This window comes from Miniopterus natalensis, chromosome 11, assembly GCF_054644295.1.
Source record: "Miniopterus natalensis isolate mMinNat1 chromosome 11, mMinNat1.hap1, whole genome shotgun sequence".
NCBI lineage: Eukaryota > Metazoa > Chordata > Mammalia > Chiroptera > Miniopteridae > Miniopterus > Miniopterus natalensis.
Genome location: NC_142091.1, coordinates 15,382,115 through 15,401,357, shown reverse-complemented (window position 1 = coordinate 15,401,357; position 19,243 = coordinate 15,382,115). Strand labels below are relative to the sequence as shown.

Below are 19,243 nucleotides of genomic sequence, written 5' to 3'. Positions count from 1 at the left end.
GCTCACTCATTCATTCATTCTCATTCATTCGTATATTCATTCAACAACTATTTATTGGGCGGCTTCTATGTGCCAACTCATATTGAAGACAGCTGTCCTAAGTACTTCATTGGGGATAAGATACTTTCCTTAGCACCCAGTCGCCGGATTTGGCGCAGCGGAGGAGGGAAGATGCGCGTCCCGCCAGCAGAGGGCGCGCTCCCGCCCCCTTCCCCGCCTCCCAGCCCACCGAGGCTTCCAGGCTCCCACGCTCGCTCCCGAGCGCGCCCCCGCCCTCCCGTCACGTGGTGCGGCCGAGGAACCTGAGCTGCAGGGCCTAAGCCCAGCTAAATTCGTTGCGGGTGGCCGCTGCGGGTGCGACCACAAAGGCTGATCCGAAGGCGTGGGGGAGTTCGTGGAGTCCATGCTTCCTCCTCCAGTCCAGGTCGGCTCCCGTTACCTTCTCACCACTCGCCGGAGCCGTGCCCCTGAGCGTTTGCATGAGCGCTTTCGTGTGGGGAAGCTCCGGTAACCATGTAGGGGGAAAGAGTGAGAAAGCTCCGGGCACCTGGGACGAGGTCAGCGCTCTCGGCACGCCGCGCGGCTCCCACCCCACCGCCGGTGCGGGCCGGTGGGCCCGCGGGACCCAGTGGGAACTCCGGCCTCCGGTCGGGGCCTGGTCCCGAGCTCCACGAAATCTCGCGCCGTCTCGCGAGATTTTAAGTTGAAGGAACATGGCGACGTCTAATCTGTTAAAGGTAAGACCCTCGGTCCAGCTTGGCTTTTTCCTCCGTGGCCTCTCGGTTCAGCTCTTCGGGAAAGGCTCGGTTCAGGTTCGTGGGGGGCGGGGGGGGAAGTGTGGGAAGTGTCTACCGGAAGGGGGAGCCGGGGAGGCCGCGGCCGAGGACGGGGACGCGGGGCTCCGGCCTTGGGGTCGAGAGGCTCCGGTTGTCCCTCCCCGCGCGTTGACCGGTGTGAGGAAGGCCCGGCGGCGGGCTGACGGGCGGCGACGCTTGCAAGGCCCCGGCGGTGGCCTCGGGCGGAGATGAAAGGAGGTGCATGTGCCCTGACCGATTAGGCAGTTGCTCTACCCTTAGGGTCTCAGTTTCTTCTGAAACGAGAGTCTGAGCTACATAAAAGGAAAACCCAAGGAAACGCTGCCTGACCTGCCTCCCGGCTGCCCCCGCCTCCTCGGTTCCTGGTCTCAGGCTCTGCGCGAAAGCCCGCGGCGGACGCCGAGCCGCCCACCCGCTCCCCCGTTCGCGCGCGGTGCTCCCCTCGCGCTCCCCTCCCCTCCCCTCCGTTCCTGTTCGCCCCCCACGCCGCCCCCCCTCGGGCAGCTGCCCCGCGGCCGGGTCGCCGCCCGGGACCCGTCGGGCGCGGAGGCAGCGGCACGAGCGCCGTCGGGCTCCGGGAAGTGCCCTCCTCACGGAACACGGAGCAGCCGGTTCTCCGCCGCCAGCTGAACGCGGGGAGGAGAGGGAGGGAGACAGGGCGCCAGTCCGTCTGTCCCGTGCTTGTGTTTGCAGTAGGAACGCTTTGCCTTGAACGTTATGTACTAAAATGGGGGTCTGACCGGCTCGGGGGACATAGGATGAAGAGAGGACCCGTCACCCGGAGGAGCCTTCTTATGCCTGCAGACCGTGTAGATGGATAATAGGAAATAACGGAGTAGGAAGTACGTTGAAATACACAGAAGCCTGTGTCCTGTCTTCTCTAGACGCTGTATTAACCGCCCGATAGGTGGGACCGTCCTAAGCTGTAGCCCCGTGGATGCTGCACCGTGGAGGCCGCGCCCGGGGGGAGGGGCCTGCGCTGCACAGTTTTGGCCGCTTCGAAGCTGTTTGACTTTGGGCAAGTTTCTTAAGCTCTCTGCCTGGTTTTTCCTCCATAGAATGGAATTGTCAGCAGCACCTGTTTCATCAGGGCGTCCTTTCTGAGTGTAAAGTGCTTACAACAGTGACTGGCGATTAGTGCACAACACACGTAAATTACTCGAGGTACTGCTCTTGGCTCTTTAAGAAAAACAATTCGTGGGGGTCGAGCAGCCCATCGTATTCCGCTCTTTTATAACCGTGGCGCAGAGTCCTAACAGGTTAGGGGAGCTCGGGGAGAAACCGTGCTGGCTCCCGACGCCTGCTGTTAATGCCTCCGCGAGTAGCGTAAGCACCGGCTTGTTCTTCATTGAAATGCGCTTTTAAGAAACCATTGCTTTCCTGATTTTGTGTGTAGTTTTTGACTTGATTACCTGCCCATACAACAAGGTCTTTTTCCCCCAAAATAATTCCCTCTCAAAGGAGCGATTCCCTTTATTTGACCCCGTACAAGGCCCCGCGGAGGACCGACTGGGATGCGCGCGCGGCCGGAAGTGCTCACCTTGTGCCTGGGGCCGCCGCGCACCTGCGGGGGGACTGCCGGCGTGTGGACGGCGAGCACCTCGCGTTTAGGTTAACAGCGTAGCAGAGATTCAGAAGTTCTGGGACTCGGGCAACTTCTATAAGTGAAAGGAAGGAAACAGTGCTTTGAAAACCTGCTAATTGACTCGGTCACTGGTGAACATGAAAACAGATGCCAGAAAGTCACTGGGAAAATTTCAGTACAGTTGTTTTATGAAATGTTGCAGGGGGGGAAACCAATTTCTAAATATTATTGTATGTAGTATGTGATTTTAAATATGTTCAACGTATGTAACATAATGGACATTATAAAGAGGCATTTAATTCTTTTATCTGTATCACCAAAAGTTTACCTATTTAAATTGGCCAGAAAGCTTCCTTTTCTTTTTTTTTCTCTCCTTACTGGGGGAGGGAGGATTCCCTTCTATTCATATATTTAGGAGTAGCTAATTAAAGAGTGGGCAGCTTGTCTTCCTGGAGAAATGTAGTGTGATCCTGCCAGGATAGACCATAACATAATTTTTAGGATCGCTTAAATTCAAGACCGGTGGTACCTTGAATAGAGACAGGCCTGGCTAGGGTGTGGGCAGATTTGCCTCATTTCCTTTTTTTTTTTTTTAACATATCTTTATTGATTTCAGAGAGAGGAAAAGAGGGGGAGAGAGAGAGATAGAAACATCAATGATGAGAGAGTCACTGATCGGCTGCCTAGCCCGCAACCCGGGCATGTGCCCCGAATGGGAATCGAACCCCTATCTCCTGGATCCTAGTCGATGCTCAACTGCTGAGCCACTCCGGCCGGGCTCATTTCCTTTTTTGACTGAATTAATAACTGGTTCATTAGAAAAATGCTTTGGACATTGTACAATTAGATTTCACCAGGGCATGAATAGAGAGAGAGAGAGAGAGAGAAACATTGATCAGTTGCCTCCCGTACACACCCCAACCAGGGATCAAACCCACAACCTGGGTATGTGCCCTGACTGGGAATGGAACCCAGCATCGTCCAGTGTGTGTGTGGGACAAAGCCCCAGTCAGGTGAGCCACAAAGGCCAGGGGTTCTGCAGAGCACATTGGACAGAATTGTCATATCGTCTGGTCAACATGGCGAGAGGTGAGCTACATAAGAATATAGTTAGAATTTGATTCATTATCAGTTAAGTAACTAACTGCACCTGAGGACTGGTGACTAATAAATTGTCAGCCCGGAAGGGAGGCCTTCAGTGCCCTACCTCAGGAATGTCGTCCTGTTTCCAGTAACTTGGGTTGAGTTTATTGAATCTGTGGATGACAGAGTTCAGAGGGGTAGGTAGTGTGTTATGAAAGATAACAAGATTCGAAACTTAAATATGAAACTTATAAATCAGAACTCAATGCAATAAAAACTACCTACTTTTTTAAATATTGGAATTTGATTGTAATAATAATTGTATTCTCTATTTAAAGAATGTGGACTGTTGCCCTGGCCAGTTGTGGCTTGGTTTGTTGTGGCGTCATCCCGTACACAAAAGGTGGCGGGTTCGCTCTCCAGTTAGGGCACATACCCAGGTTGCCAGTTTGATCCCCAGTTGGGGGCACTTGCGGGAGGCAACTGATGGATGTTTCTCTCTCACATTGATGTTTCTCTCTCACATTGGTGTTTACCTGTCTGTCTGTCTGTCTCTCTCGCTCTCTAGCGCTCGCGCCCCTCTCCCTCTCCCTTCCTCTCTTTAAAATCAATTTTTAAAAAAACCTATTTGAAATAAAAGAAAGTGGACTGTTGCTGGATTTTGGAAATCTTTTAGATAGTACAAAGGTTTGTGTTGTACATTTTGACATGCAATTATCAGTTGCTTGGAGAGTTTATAACTTTTCAACATTAATTCTGCTTGTTTGTTTATCATCTAGGCCCTCAGTGCTCATTTTTTTTATTTCCTATTGAGTATCCTTTTTCACATAGCAATTGTTTAGATCTCATTTTGCTAAGCATCACCCCATTTAATTCTTAGCACATTACTTTATCCAGTTTTTTAGAGTGCCCTTAACTTCCTTGGTCAATATCACAAAAATTTCTGGTTCCCCCTGTGTTCTCCTATTTTCCAAGGCACCTTCTTGTATTGTCTCCTTCTGCTTATTCAGCGTGTCTCCTGTTATTTTGTTTCAGTCTCCTTTATTCTATGGGGATAAAAAAGTTCATATAACTCCTCATATGAGCTTAACCTGTACTCTGCATTGGCCTCAAACTTTTGCTCTTTTCTCTCTTTTGTATTCACTATTGCAGTTCTTAGAAAAGCAGCCCCCACTTGTTACCTTTAAAATTCTTCACCTTTTCCCTTAACTTACCATGACTTGGCTCTCTCCCTACCCTCACACAGTTATACTGAAGCTGTTAGTCTTAAGAGCTCTAGCAACCTCTGCACTGCCAAATGAGATCCTTCTCAGACACTCATCCTCTCTTCTTATATTGTTGATTACTTACTACCTCTCCTTCCCTTTTGGTTTTTATGACATTCTCTCCTTGGTCTCCTCTCTCTCAAATCACTTGTGTTTTTCACTGACCTCCCTGCTCTCCTTCCCTCCCCAATATAATTATTTCTCAGGATTTAATCTTTAGCCTTTTTCTGTCTTTTTTCCCCCTGGGACAGTCTTAACTCCCATGATTTCACTATTTTTATCTCTTAACTCTGATGTGAGCTCTAGACCAAAACAGTACTAACCATATCATTTTCCTGCTCAGATACCTTTGATGGTTCAAATTCTTTGAGATCCTTCCAGCTGGGTCTTCTCCCTAATAACACATTAATATTCCTATTTCCTTTCTCCTTCCCTTCCTCCTCTCTGTCTCTGCCTCTACCTCCCTACCCTTCTACCTCTTTCTGTCTACCTGGCTGGTTATTTTTTGGTACACTAGTATACTAGAGTCTTCAAGATTCTTTATGTTTACTGTTTCTTCTATCAGGAATGCCCCCTCCCCTCAGTGTTTGTCTGTTAAAATCTTATTTATTCATCAAGACTCAGCCCAAATCCTCCTTTCTTTTTAGTGCTCTCATTTGCTATTCGTTGTTGCCTACTCTGCACAACCATTGTACTACATCAGTCTCTTCTAGCATTTAGGATTACGCCTTATGTATTACAGGATCTGTTTACATATCCCCTTTTCTGGATTGTAAGCCTAATTAGTGCCGGGACTTTATTCGTGTTGAGGCCTTAACCATTTACTGCAAAGGGGTGATTCAGAATTGTGTAGAATTTACTCATTATTAAAATAATTTTATGAGATACATGTGCGGGGCATCATGGAGGATACAAAGATGTGTAAAACAATGCCCAGCCTATTAGGGAATTTACCATAGACTAAAAGATTAAAAAGTACTGATGGTTTTGCTCTAAGTCAAGAACTTTGAGTGTTGTCATGTACTGTATGGTCCCTCACAGACTGAGATAATTTCTGGTGGGATGATCAAGGAAAGTTTTATAGAGAAAGCATTGGAGCTGGATTTTGAAGAATGGGTAGACCTTTTGTAGTTGGTGATTAGCAGAAAATTTGGCAGGAATGGAGACTATGTCAGTATGGCTACTGTGCAGCAGGACTGCATGCTATGTTGCATTCTATATGAGTGGTTCTCCTTGAAGTCTTTGCAGCACAGTAGCCCAGAATATGAGAAACAGTGGGAGACAGGAATGCAAAGGAAAGTCAGAGTTAGATTGTGAAAGGTCTTCAGTGCTGGACAAGGGATTTTGAAATAAAGTTCCATAGATAATGAGGAGTATTTGGAAAATATGTGAGTAGATACAGTGTTAGGCCCTCAATCTGTTCTTGGCTCTCACATAAATCCTATTACTCTGTTACTTCTGTTGTGTGTGTATTCAGAATCTGATTTGTGGGGTGGCACGGGGGGCATTTGTGCTAATGAAACTATTTTCATCGAAACCAAACAGGAGTCTTTAAGTCTGTGGGAAATAAATTCATTCAACGAGTATTTAGCATTTTCTAATTCCAATTGAATAATGGCAATCTAGGCAGACATCTTTGTGGGGAAGACTGGCAATAAACATATAAAGAAGTAAGTATATACTGTGAGGTCAGGTTGTGATAAATGTTATGAAGAAAAGTAATCAGGGTACAGGATGGAGAGTGATGGGTTTCTTTGTGATAGGATGGTCAGGGAAGGCCTCTAAGGAGGTGACATGTGGGTGAGAAGGGTTTCGGGTAGAAGGAACACAACAGCCAGCACAAAGGAACTGAGTCAGGAACATGCTTGGCGAGCAATATGGATATGATACCAAGATTTGAATGTTGTCAATAAATGTAGTTAATATGCACAACTCGATCATTCTTTTTAATATCTATTTAAACATACATAAGATTCTCATTTATTTATAACCTTACTTGTCAGGTTTCATTGGGTTGATGGAAATTGCCTTCTTGGCATCTAAGAGGGACGTGATTGTTAGGGCTGCCTCCCCTCACTCCAGTGTCTTGTCCTAGAGACATGTTTACATTTGACACTCACAGCCTAGGGAGAAAAGGAATTCAGGGGCATGTATGTTGACCATGGGTAGGGGTGGGAATGGGAATAATGGACAAAATCGCTTACTGTAAAACTGTGCTAAATGTGTGAGAATTTTTCATGGCATGTGAAAATAAATGAGTGAATAATTACCATAATCTGGAAGTGATGTGTGTTAATTAAAGCTACTAACAGGAAGTCATAGTTCCAGGTAAACTTTGAGAAATCAGTCATTTATCAATGCATTTCAAGAGAATTTTAGATTCATGAGGGTATCAAGAAGATACGAGGCTTCTATCTGGTGGATAGAGGAGGAGGGTGAAGAAGAGAGGTAGACAAAGACAGGCATTTCTCATCAGGTGTTTTGCTAGGGTCCTGGTGAATCCAGCTCTGTCACAGAAAGTCATCTGCCTCTTTCCTCACTAGAGTAGGTAGAGTAAATTGGTGTCTGATAAGCTCTGTAAAGAAGTCAATAAGTTATAGCTCAGGTTAAAACATTGGTCATTATACATGGAGTATATACAGGTAACATTGAGGATATTTGATCTGTATAACTGGGGTTTGTTCATTCCACTAATATGTGAGCATCTACTCTGCTGGATACTGTGTGACAGACAAGTTAAAGAAGTAACACATTGGGTAGGTTTCATAGCAGTGAGGGCTGTGTTGAAAACAGTATAATCAAGAATGTTCAGAAGATGGGGCACTATTTTACTTATGTACAACAGAAAATAATTTTATTTGTTACCCTAAATATCACTTTTAACTATGTTCTGTTGAATTTTCCTTCCCTGCCACTAAAACATTTCAGTCAGATCCCATAGCTTTCCAATCTTAAAAAGTACTCTTTTTCAGAAGAACAAAGTTGGAGGGATCACAGTACCAGATATCAAGTTATACTACAAAGCCACTGTAATCAAAACAGCCTGGTACTGGCACAAGAACAGGCATATAGATCAGTGGAACAGAACAGAGAACCCAGAAATCTACCCAATTAATTAATCTACTCAATTAATATTTGACAATGGAGGTAAGAGCATACAATGGAGTAAAGACAGTCTCTTCAATAAATGGAGTTGAGAAAATTGGACAGGTACATGCAAAGAAATGAAACTAGACCACCAACTTACACCATACACAAGATTAAACGCAAATGGACAAAAGACTTAAATGTAAGTTGTGAAACCATAAAAATCCTAGAAGTAACCATAGGCAGCAAAATCTCCTAGCAATATGTTTTCCGATATATCTCCTAGGTCATGGGAAACAAAGGGGAAAATAAATAAATGGGACTACATCAAAATAAAAAGCTTCTGCACAGCAAAAGAAACCAGCATCAAATTGAAAAGGAAACCCACTGTATGGGAGAACATATTTGCCAATGATACTTCTGATAAGGGGTTAATTTCCAAAATATATATAAAGTACTCATACAGCTCAACGAAAGGAAGACAGACAACCCAATTGAAAAATGGGCACAGCCCAGCCGGGTGTGGCTCAGCGGTTGAGCATCTACCTAGGATCCAGGCAATCGAGGTTCGATTCCCTGTCAGGGCACATGCCTGGGTTGCGGGCTCGATCCCCAGTCGGGGGCATGCAGGAGGCTGCCAATCAATGACTCTCTCATCATTGATGTTTCTATCTCTCTCTCCTTCTCCTTTCTCTGAAATCAATAAAGATATATTAAAAAAAAAAAAAAAAAGAAAGAAAAATGGACTGAGGACTTGAATAGACATTTCTCCAAACAGGACATAGATGGCCAAGAGACATGAAAAAATGCTCAACGTCACTAATCATCAGAGAGATGCAAATTAAAACGACAATGAGGTACCACTCACACCTGCCAGAATGGCTACCATCAACAAATCAACAAACAAGCGCTGGTGAGGATGTAGAAAAAAGGGAACCCTGGTACACTGCTGGTGGGATTGCAGACTGGTACAACCACTATGGAAAAGAGTGTGGAGAGTCCTTAAAAAATTAAAAGTGGAGCCCGGCCGGGCATGGCTCAGCGGTTGAGTGTCGACCTAGGATCTGGGCGATGGAGGTTCGATTCCCTGTCAGGGCACATGCCCAGGTTGTGGGCTCGATCAGTGACTCTCTCATCATTGATGTTTCTATCTCTCTCTCTCTCCCTCTCTCTTCCTCTCTCTGAAATCAGTAAAGATATATTTAAAAAAATATATATTAAAAAAAAAAAATTAAAAGTGGAACTGCCATTTTGACCTAGTTATTCCACTTCCAGGAATATATCGTAAGAAGCCTGAAACTCCAGAAAGGATATATGCACCCCTGTGTTCACAGCAGTGTTATTTACAACTGGAAACAGCCCATGTACCCATCAGTAGATGAGTGGATCAAAAAATTATGGTACATTTACACCATGGAGTACTACGCAGCTGTAAAAAAAAAAAAAGGGAGCTCTTACTCTTCGAGACAGCATAGAGGGACCTGGAGAGGCTTATGCTAAGTGAAAGAAGCTAGTCACAGAAAGAAAAGTATCACATGATGTTACTTATATGTGGAATCTAATAAACAGAATAAAGTAACGAACAGAATAGATCCAGAGACATTGAAGCATGCAGCAGACATATTTCAGAGGGAAAGGGGGCAGGGAGGGTTAGGAAGAGATTAACCAAAGAACTTATTTGCATATATGCATAACCCATGGACAGACAACAGTGTGGTGAAGGCCTAGGGAGGAGGTCATTGGGGGGGGTAATACTTTCAACAATAAAGGTAAATTTTTTTTAAAAAGTACTCCCTAACCCTGGCCCTCAGACCGAAGGGTTGCAGGTTTGATCCCCTGCCCCCAGTTGGAGGGAGCGTGGGAGGTAACCAGTCTATGTGTGTCTCGCATCTCCTACACCCCCTCCACTCTCTAAAAATCAGTGGAAAAATATCCTTGGGTGAGGATTAACCCCCCCCCCCGCAAAAAAAAGGTACTCTTTAGTCAGAATTAAAATTTTACTCTCATAGCAAATAAACACAACTCTTGTACCAGCTCTAGACCTTGGCTCTGGATATGCAGAGAAGAAAGGGAGAAGGGCATTTTTCTTGAATTGGTTTGGGGAGTCCTCTCTGGGGTAACATTGATGCTGAGATCTGAATGATCTGCATTTTAGGCAGAGGTCTTGAGGTGCATTGGTGAGCTTCGCATATTTGAGGAACACCTTTAAAAGGGTTGTGTGGCTGGAACATAGAATTACCAGTATTCAAATTTATACTGTAGTTTGTGGTTCTTTTGGTTAATGGGGATTGCAAATGTGGTTTTAAAATCACATAACTGGGAGCACTAGTGGCTCATAGACAGTATGGGAACCCACACATTCAAATAGCTAACCTCATAATTTATATGAGAAACCTAACATATACAAATTGGATTCCTTTTGTAAGTTATTAGAATGCCACCATTGGACATAATCCATAATCATTAGATTAGGAACTTCAAAGAGGGGACAAATATAAATCTTAAAACAACTAAACTCCTTGTGTTGTAGTCAAAATGTTATGGGCATGAAAAAATACAAATGATGGAAAATAATTGCTATTAATTGTATAGATGTTATTTCTTGTCTTGCCTTCACCTTGTCCTTTCACCATAACTCTTTCTTTCACTTTTGTCATAAAGATGCAGCAAGATGATGTACAGCAATAGTAGCTACTTTCTTTATCCTCCCCAAGGATGTGTGGTTTTTTATTGTTGATTTTAGAGATAGAGAGAAAGAAAGGGAAACATTGATCGGTTGCCCCTGTACAGGCCCTGACCTGGATTGAACCTGAAACCTAGGTATGTGCCCTGACCGGAAATCAAACCTGAGACCTTCTGATGTGTGGGACGACACTCCAACCAGCTGAGCCATCTGGCCAGGACAATAACTACATTCTTCAATTTCTCTTAAAAGCAACATTTGACATCATTATAAAATATTGTAGTAATATTGCTCCTACTATTTGATGGGGTATGTTTTTTCCATGTATTATATAGGGATCTCTGGACATTTTCAGGCAAACCAATAGGTCAATATTTGTTTCAAAGTAAGTGAGTTACTCAAAAATGATTCTGTTACTTTTAAAACATTTTACAAGCCAGTGTTTTTGTTTATTTTTATGTGTTTATTTAAGCATTCCTATTTTTTAACATGGTATCAAAATTTCCACATAAGCAATTACATGTCTACTTCTTGGGATTAAATAAAATGGCATTGTTGCAGATGAACTCATTGTTTGATAAAGCACTCTTGAATTTCAGTGGGAGGGGTACGGATTTGGAGGTGTGCAGATTTTTTTAAGTGATACTATATTCTAGAAAGATCTATATAGCATCTTTGATTATTGGCCTGTAACACCTCTTCATACTCCAAATACATTACAAAAAGTTAAACTTTTTCTGTCATTTATTTTCTTCCTAATGCATTTTTTTAAACAACCATGGCTACAGAATAAGAGATTTAGGACTTTACTGTCAATCTGTTTTTATTTTTTCTTATTCATTGATTTTTAGAGAGAGAGGAAAGGGGAGGGGGAGAGAGAGAGGAACATCATTTGCTGTTTCTTGTATGTGCCCTGACGGGGGATCGAACCCTAAACCTTGGTGTATCAGGAGGACGCTCTAACCAGCTGAGCTACCCGGCCAGGGCTTTTTTAAAAAAATATTTTTTAATCAATTTGAGAGAGAGAGAGAGAAAGGGAGGGAGGGAGAAAGAGTGTGAGAGAGAAACATCAATTTGTTGTTCTACTTATTTATGCATTCATTGGTTGCTTTTTGTATGGGCCCTAATGGGGGGGGGGTTGAACCTGTGACCCTTCAGTGTGCAGGCTGATGCTCTGACCACTTAGCCACACCAGCCCAGGCCGGTTGTTGTTTTTAAACAAACATGGCTTCAGATAAGAGATTGTGTGACTTTACTGTTAATCTGTTTTATTTTTTTTATTGATTGACTTTTAGAGAGACAGGAAGGGAGGATGGGGGAGGGAGAAAGAGAGAGAGATTGATGGATTGAATGCTTTGCTGTTCCTTGTATATGCTCTGACTGGAACCTGCAACCTTGGTGTATTGGGAGGACGCTCCAACCAACTGAGCTACCCAGCCAGGGCTGTCAGTCTGTTTTAGAACTAATTCTTTCATGAGGGAATACTTTTCAGAGAAAGCTGAATATATTTATTTGGGTCTGGGCAACCAACATGTTATATTAAGACATCCTGATTGTTGATTTTTTTTAATTTTTAATATATCTTTTTATTAATCTCAGAGAGAGGAAGGGAGAGGGAGAGAGAGAGAGAGAGAGAAACATCAATGATGAGAGAGTCATTGATTGGCTGCAGCCCACAACCTGGGCATGTGCCCTGACCGGGAGTCAAACCCTGATCGCCTGGATCCTAGGTCGATGCTCAACCGCTGAGCCACGCCCGGCTGGGCCATCCTGATTTTTTAATACTGAATAGAGCAGGGAAAGGGACCTGAAACTTTGTTCACTTGTTTTTCTTTCATCTTTTATTTCTTACTATTTTCATCCTCTCTCTCATTGTTTCTGAGAAACTTGACACTGATTTTTTTCTCCCTCAGCCCTGTGAGGGAGATATTAAGCAAAAAGCAATTTAGCACTAAGTAAACTTTTATGTAAAATATAGAGAAAGGGAAAACACAGGGAAAAATATATGAAGGCTAAGAGTTATATCTTCGGTATTGACTTTTACCTGACTATATGTCTAAAACTGAAGTCACCTCTACTTCTAAACCACCCAGCTCAAGTGCATTCCTCCCTGGCATTTCTTCTACGGTCAGTGATTCCAATGGCCATTCACTCAGGTCAAACTGGGTAGGCAGAACAAGCACATGTTTATGATACCCTACCACCACAGAAAAATTGTGTTCGGAGGTTATATTTAATATTTTTTAAAGGAAACTTTTGAAAGTTTATATTTTAGAATTTATTATCCTTTGTATATTGAATCATACTGGAGAGTACTGGTGATAAGGGGGACTATATACTAGTCATTTGAGAGCTTAAGGCCTTAATACTGCTTTTGTTGAATCATTTTCAACATTCTTTCTCTCAGTCCCACATCTAATTATCACCAAATCTTGTTATTACAGAAGTAGAAGCAGTGGTAGTTCTAATATTATAATGGTAGCCAACACTATGTTTATGTCAACCACTCTTCTTAACATTTCACACATATATCCTTATAATGGCCTTTTCAAATACATTCTTATATCCATTTTATATAGATGAAGCTGGAACACAGAGAGTTTAAGTAATTTACTCAAGATCACACATTTGGCAAGTGGCTAAGTCCTAATTTTATCCTTAAAAGCCTGCTTCATGACCATCTTACCATTAGCACCTTCCTTTCTGTTTCATTGCCTCAGTTTTGAGTTTCATCATTTATTGCCTGTATTAGACTATTGCAGTAGCTTTTTACTAGACTCCCTTTCAGGTTTTCCTTCAGGGAATTTATAGATGATCTTTCTAAAAGTTGAATATAATCATGTCAATAGCCAAAGGCTATCATTCTCCCACCATCTGGAGAATTATTTTACTTAATGTGTTACAAATTGTTACTATCATTTATTTTGCTTAGATTGAATACTTTCTTACTTTCTGGCGTAGCAGTGTGTTCCAGGGTCATCCCTGCCCCAACCTTGGAATTAACATGTTCTCTAAGAAGCCTTTTCATGGAGTAGGGTATTGAGAAGTCTGGATGCTAGGTATGCTGATGCCTACTGGGGTGTCACTCCTTTAAGGCCCTCTCAGTGGACTGAACCAGAACACACGCACACCCTATACTTACTTCTATACCTGTATTAGTGAAACCCATGAGCTCACCCCAATCCCTCCAATTCCAATAAATTGAATTTTACCCTTTTGCTTTTCCATATATGTGGCTTCCTCCTGTGGCAGTGAGAAATCTGAAATCTGGCTTTTGGACTGAATTGTTCAGGAAGGAGGGATGAAGGGACTGAAGGGAGGTAGGAAGCTATTATAATATTCTTGATACGTATAGATATAAACCTCGCTATACATTTCTTAAGTTCAGAATTCTTTAATATTAAAACTAAATTTACCAATTAAATACAGAACTAAAAACTCAAGATTTAAATGAACAACACCAATGTGACAATTTTTAAACTATTGAATTATGATCTACATACAGGCATTTTCATAAAGTAAACATATATCTAGATAGAATATTAACAGCACCCATATCTAGATTGAATATTAATCATCACCCATGTCTAGATAGAATATAATCAGCACTCATATCTAGATAGAATATTAACAGTACTCCCAAAAGCTCCTCTCTTTCCCTGTCCCAGTCTCTTAACTTGCTGCCCCCTCCCCAAGATAATCACTGTTCTGATTTCTAATAACGAGTAGTGTTTTGCCTGTTCGTGAACATAGTATGTACTTTTGTGTCCGACTTCATAGCTTGACATTATGTCTATGAGAGTCATCTGTATTATTACATGTTAAACTTTTGTTGCTTTATCATATTTCATTGTTATGACCATTCCACAATTCATCCTATTGTTGATGGATATTTGGGTTGTTTCTAGTTTTTTACTATTGAGAATAAAGATACTATGTACTTTCTTTTTATAAGTCCTTTGGTATACATATGTATGCAGCTTTGTTGGAAGTATACCTAGGAGTGAAATTGCTAGGTTATAGAGTATACATATGTTTAGCTTTCGTTAATACTGCCAGATCATGTTCTGAAATGGTTATACCAATTTACACTCTTACCAATACAATGAGAGTTCTGATTTCTCTAAACCCTCTCCAATATTTGGTATTGTCATTCTTTTCTATTTTAGCCTTTTTGGTGATATGTAGTGATATTTCACTGTGGTGGGGGTTTTTTTGTTTTTTGTTTTTAATATATTTTTTTAATTGACTTGAGAGAGAGAGAGAAACATCGATGTGAGAAAGAAACATCGATCAGTTGCCTCCTGTACACACCCTGACCTGGGATGAAACCCGCAACCTGGGCATGTGTCCTGTCAGAACTGAACCTGGGACCCTTCTGTGCACTGGACAATGCTCAGACAACTGAGCCACACTGGCCAGGGCTCATTGTGGTTTTAGTATGTATTTTCCTGTTGATGAACGATGATGGGTGCCTTTTCATGTGGTTATTGGCCATTTAGATACTGTCTTTGTGAAGGTTATGTTCAAATATTTTGCCAGTTTTTAAATTGGATTATCTTATTGATTTTTAGGCATAAAACTAGCAATGTCCAGTATCCAATAAAAAATCTTGGGTATATGTATTAGAAATATTTTCTTCCCCTCTGTGGATTGCTTTTTTCCCACTCCCTTAATGGTATCTTAAGGAATGAAAGTTCTTAATTTTACTATAATACAACTTGTCTTTTTTTTTTATGATTAGCCTGGTTATAAGGTCATAAAAATGATCCACACTCGACTTGTATTAATATTTTATTTAACTTTTTAAAACAAAAACAAAATTTTAAAAATTTTTTTATAGTTTTGAGCCTCAAGAATACATCCTGGGACCCTTTTAGGAATCTGTGAACCACAATTTAAGAAGTACTATACTAGGATGTGAATTCCTTGAAGGCCTTTCATTTATGTGTCCTAGTGACTGGTATAATTTATGTACAGTAGGTACTCAGGTATTGGTTGAATGAATAAATGTAATAAATGAATGATGAAGAAGCCCCCTAAGATGAAGTCTTTTATCAGTACTATTATTTTTTGTTTTTCCCCCTCTTAAAAAATCACTTGTTTAGGTTTCAGAAAATAAAGCATTGCCAGAATTTGTTTAAAAATTTTTTTCCGCCCTGCCAGGCGTGGCTCAGCAGTTGAGCGTCGACCTGGGATCCAGGCGATCAGGGTTCGATTCCCGGTCGGGGCACATGCCCGGGTTGTGGGCTCGATCAATGACTCTCTCATCATTGATGTTTCTGTATCTCTCTCTCCCTCTCCTTTCCTCTCTCTGAAATCAATAAAGATGTATTTTAAAAAAAATTTTTTTTTTCCTCTGTAAAAGAAACCTAAAGGTTTTAAAGGGAAGTGTAATGTGGTATTTTGAATTATAGCTCAAAGAAAACAGATATTTCTCTTTTGGGAAAATAGTGTCCTCCCTCTCCTCCACATGTTTAAAGAGAAATGTCTGTTATGTAGTGATGCTTCCACCTTACGGCTTCTAGATAATTGCCACTAAATTCTTGCAATTGTAGATTTCTCCAATTTACTCTACAAACCTGATGAATTTAAGCCAAAGGCTGGATCTGCCTATAGATTAGAAGTTCCTCCATTCCTCATCCAGGAAAGATCCAGGGAGTAGTTAAGAATGTGGCTCTAACAGAACTAAACTGTTTGGATTTGAACCTCTGCTCTGCCACTATTGCCTATAACCTTAGGGAAATAACCTAATTCAGGGTTACAATTTGCAGTTTTTTTCATCTATAAAATGATAATATCACCTAACACATAGGATAGCTGTAAAGATTAAATAAATTAATACTTGTATGTATTTAGAACAGTACCTGATAAATAATTAAAGTAAAATGATCAAAGTGATGGAGTGATCTAGACTGAAGAGTATACTGAAGTTAAATAATAGAGGCTATTAACAACTGAACCCAAATTTATTTACAGATATCAGATATTTGAACTACCTATGGAATTGTAAAGGAAACTTATCTGAAGATAAAAGGAAGTCCTCTTTCATACCACAGATATTACATGTACAAAATTTGTTGGCCTCTCTTAATTCAGAATAGCCAGATGACATATATTTGTAATGAAAGAAATAGTAGAAAATCTTGCAATGGAATAATTACACAAAATAATAATGATAATAATAATAGAAAGTTTTTAAAATTCTACCCTTCCATAACCTCAGTTTCAAGCATCCTCCTGATTACTTCCTTATGTTGTTCTGACTCACTCTAATGCTCTTATTCCAATAATCTTACTCTGCTACGGCCTCCTTCTCATTAATTATACCACTTTATTGTTTAATGTCTTAGATCTGTGGGTGTTTAGCTTTCATCAAATTAGGAAACATTGACTTTTATTTCTTCAAATATTCCCTCCACCCGAGACTCCAGTTATATGTGGGTTATGTCATTTGATGTCTTCCCACAGCTCATAGATACTCATTTTAAAAAATGTTTTGTTTCTATGATGTTCATGCTTTCCTCTATCTTCTTGAATGTGTGGAGTATATTTATAATAGCTGGTTTAACGTCTTTGTTTACTAAAACTATCCATGTCATTTCTGGGTCAGTTTCTATTGATGGATTTTTTTTTTTTCTATATTTTCCTGCTTCTTTGCCTGCCTGGTAATTTTTTATTGGAAGCCAGACATTGTTAGCTTTATGTTTTGGGGGCTGGATTTTATTTTGAAATTCTCACCATAGGATATATTTATTGATTGTAGAGAGAGGAAGGGGGGGCGGGAAGAGAGAGAGAGAGAGAGAGAGAGAGAGAGAAAGAAAGAGAGAAAGAAACATTGATGTGAGAAAGAAAGATCAATTGGTTGCTTCCCATATGTGCCCTGACCAGGGACTGAACCCACAACCCAGGTATGTGCCCTGATAGGGAATCGAACTCACAACCTTGTGGCTTACGGGACTGTGCTCCAACCAACTGAGCCACGCTGGCTAGGGCAGGGGACTGGATTTATTATTAGAGAGACAGGAAGGGAGAATGAGAGATACATTGATGTGAGAGTGCAACATTGATTGGCTGCCTCCTGCATGCCCACTACTGGGGATAGAGCCCACAACCCAGGCATGTTCCCTTACTGAGAATGGAACCAGCAGCCTTTTGGTGCGTGCGATGATGCCCAACCAAACTGAGCCACACCGGCCACGGCGGGGGACTAGATTTTTAAAATTTCCTTTAAATCTTTTTGGATTTGGCTGTGACACAGTTCAGTTACTTGGAATCAGTTTGATCCTTTTAGAAGCTTGCTTTTAAGTTTTGTTAGAGTCTAGAACAACATTTAGGGTAGGGCTACTTTCACTCCACTGTAGATGCAATATCTTTCTGAGGACTCTATCCAATGCCTAGACCTTTAAAGAGCATTTTACTTTGGCTGGTGGGAACACAAACAATTCCTAGCCCTGTGTGGGCTCTGGAGATGGTTCTGTCTTCTTAAGATTCTTTCCCCAGTCTCTAGTAGTTTTCTCACACATGCATCTAGGTTAATCTTCAGTCAGAGACTCTAGGAGACCCCTCTACATACCTCCCCATAAAATTTCGTTGCTTTGGCTTCCCCAAACTCTGAAATCTGTCTTCTAAACTTAGTGGAACTGCCACTCTGTTTGTTTCCCATGCTTCTGCTGAGGCCTGGAAACTCTTTAAGCAGAATCCTTGGGCATTTGTAGGACTCACTTTATTTGTTTTCCTTTTCTCAGGAAGCACTGTCTTGTACTCACCTTTGACTTTGTAGTTGTTTAGGCAGGTAGGGAAAGCTACTTCCTGTTACTCCATCATGGTTGGAATCGGGGGTCTCTTGTCTCTCATCATCCTGATGTCCCTTCTCTCCCTCTTACCCAGCATAATTTTCTGTTCAATCATTATAGTCACTCTTGTGAATACAGTTTTGACTCCTTACTCTCTGTTGTTTTACTGAGGAAAACCATTTTCTCACCTTTCAGTGCCAGCACCTGTGTAGTTGAATGTTGCAGAAGGAGACATAGTCATACTATTTTCACTTTAAATTCATTACCACAAACTGTATTTGAGCCCAGTCACACTACACTTCCATAGTAATTTATTCTGCCACCTTCCTAGATGTCTATTTCACATCTTTTCTCTCAGAATTCCGGCACCTCCTCCCCTCTCTCCCAAGCATTTTCCTATTTCCACATCACTGAGAAACTGAAGCAATAAAAAATGAACTTCTCAGCACAGTGCCACATCTATCCTCCTAACCAGCATGTTTCCTACCAGTATCTACAGGTACTTAACTTTGCCTTCCCCTCGTAGCATATAGCCAATTCTTCCACCTATGGGTTAGATTCCATTCCCTCCTGCCTTCCCAGGGCAATTTAAATTCTATGGCGATTTCTCCTTTTTTCTCCTACATCTTTAATATTATGTCTTGAAGCATGCCCATCAGTACACATACATTGTATTCCATCTTAAAAGAACAATTGACTCCCTCTTGCTGTACCAATTACGATGCCATTTCTGTGCTCCCTTTTACAGCAAAAATTATCGAGTTCTCTGTACTTTTTCTAGTTCCTTTTTTTAAAATCATTTTTTATTTTCAATTGCAATTGACACACATTATTAAATTAATTTCAGGTGTACACTCCAGTGATTAGGCATTACATAACTTAAGTAATAATTTCGATAAATCTCCCACCCATCTGATGCCATACATAGT

At 41.6% G+C, this 19,243-nt stretch overlaps 1 protein-coding gene across 3 annotated transcripts in view; it reads left to right on the top strand.

The window, feature by feature from the left end:
• The first annotated feature begins 276 nt into the window (after positions 1–276).
• The window catches only part of CUL5 (cullin 5), a 73,017-nt gene continuing 54,050 nt past the window's right edge, over positions 277–19,243 (top strand). Inside the window, exons 1-2 of one of the 3 annotated variants that reach the window (XM_087821560.1) lie at positions 278–737; positions 13,771–13,838. Coding sequence is in view for 1 of the 3 variants with exons in the window: in XM_016218201.2 (XP_016073687.1) it covers positions 714–737 (24 nt within the window). In the remaining 2 variants the exon portion in view is untranslated. Of the gene's footprint in view, positions 738–8,492; positions 8,749–13,770; positions 13,839–19,243 lie in introns of those variants that run through there. The other 2 variants (XM_016218201.2, XM_087821561.1) reach the window with 2 other exon arrangements.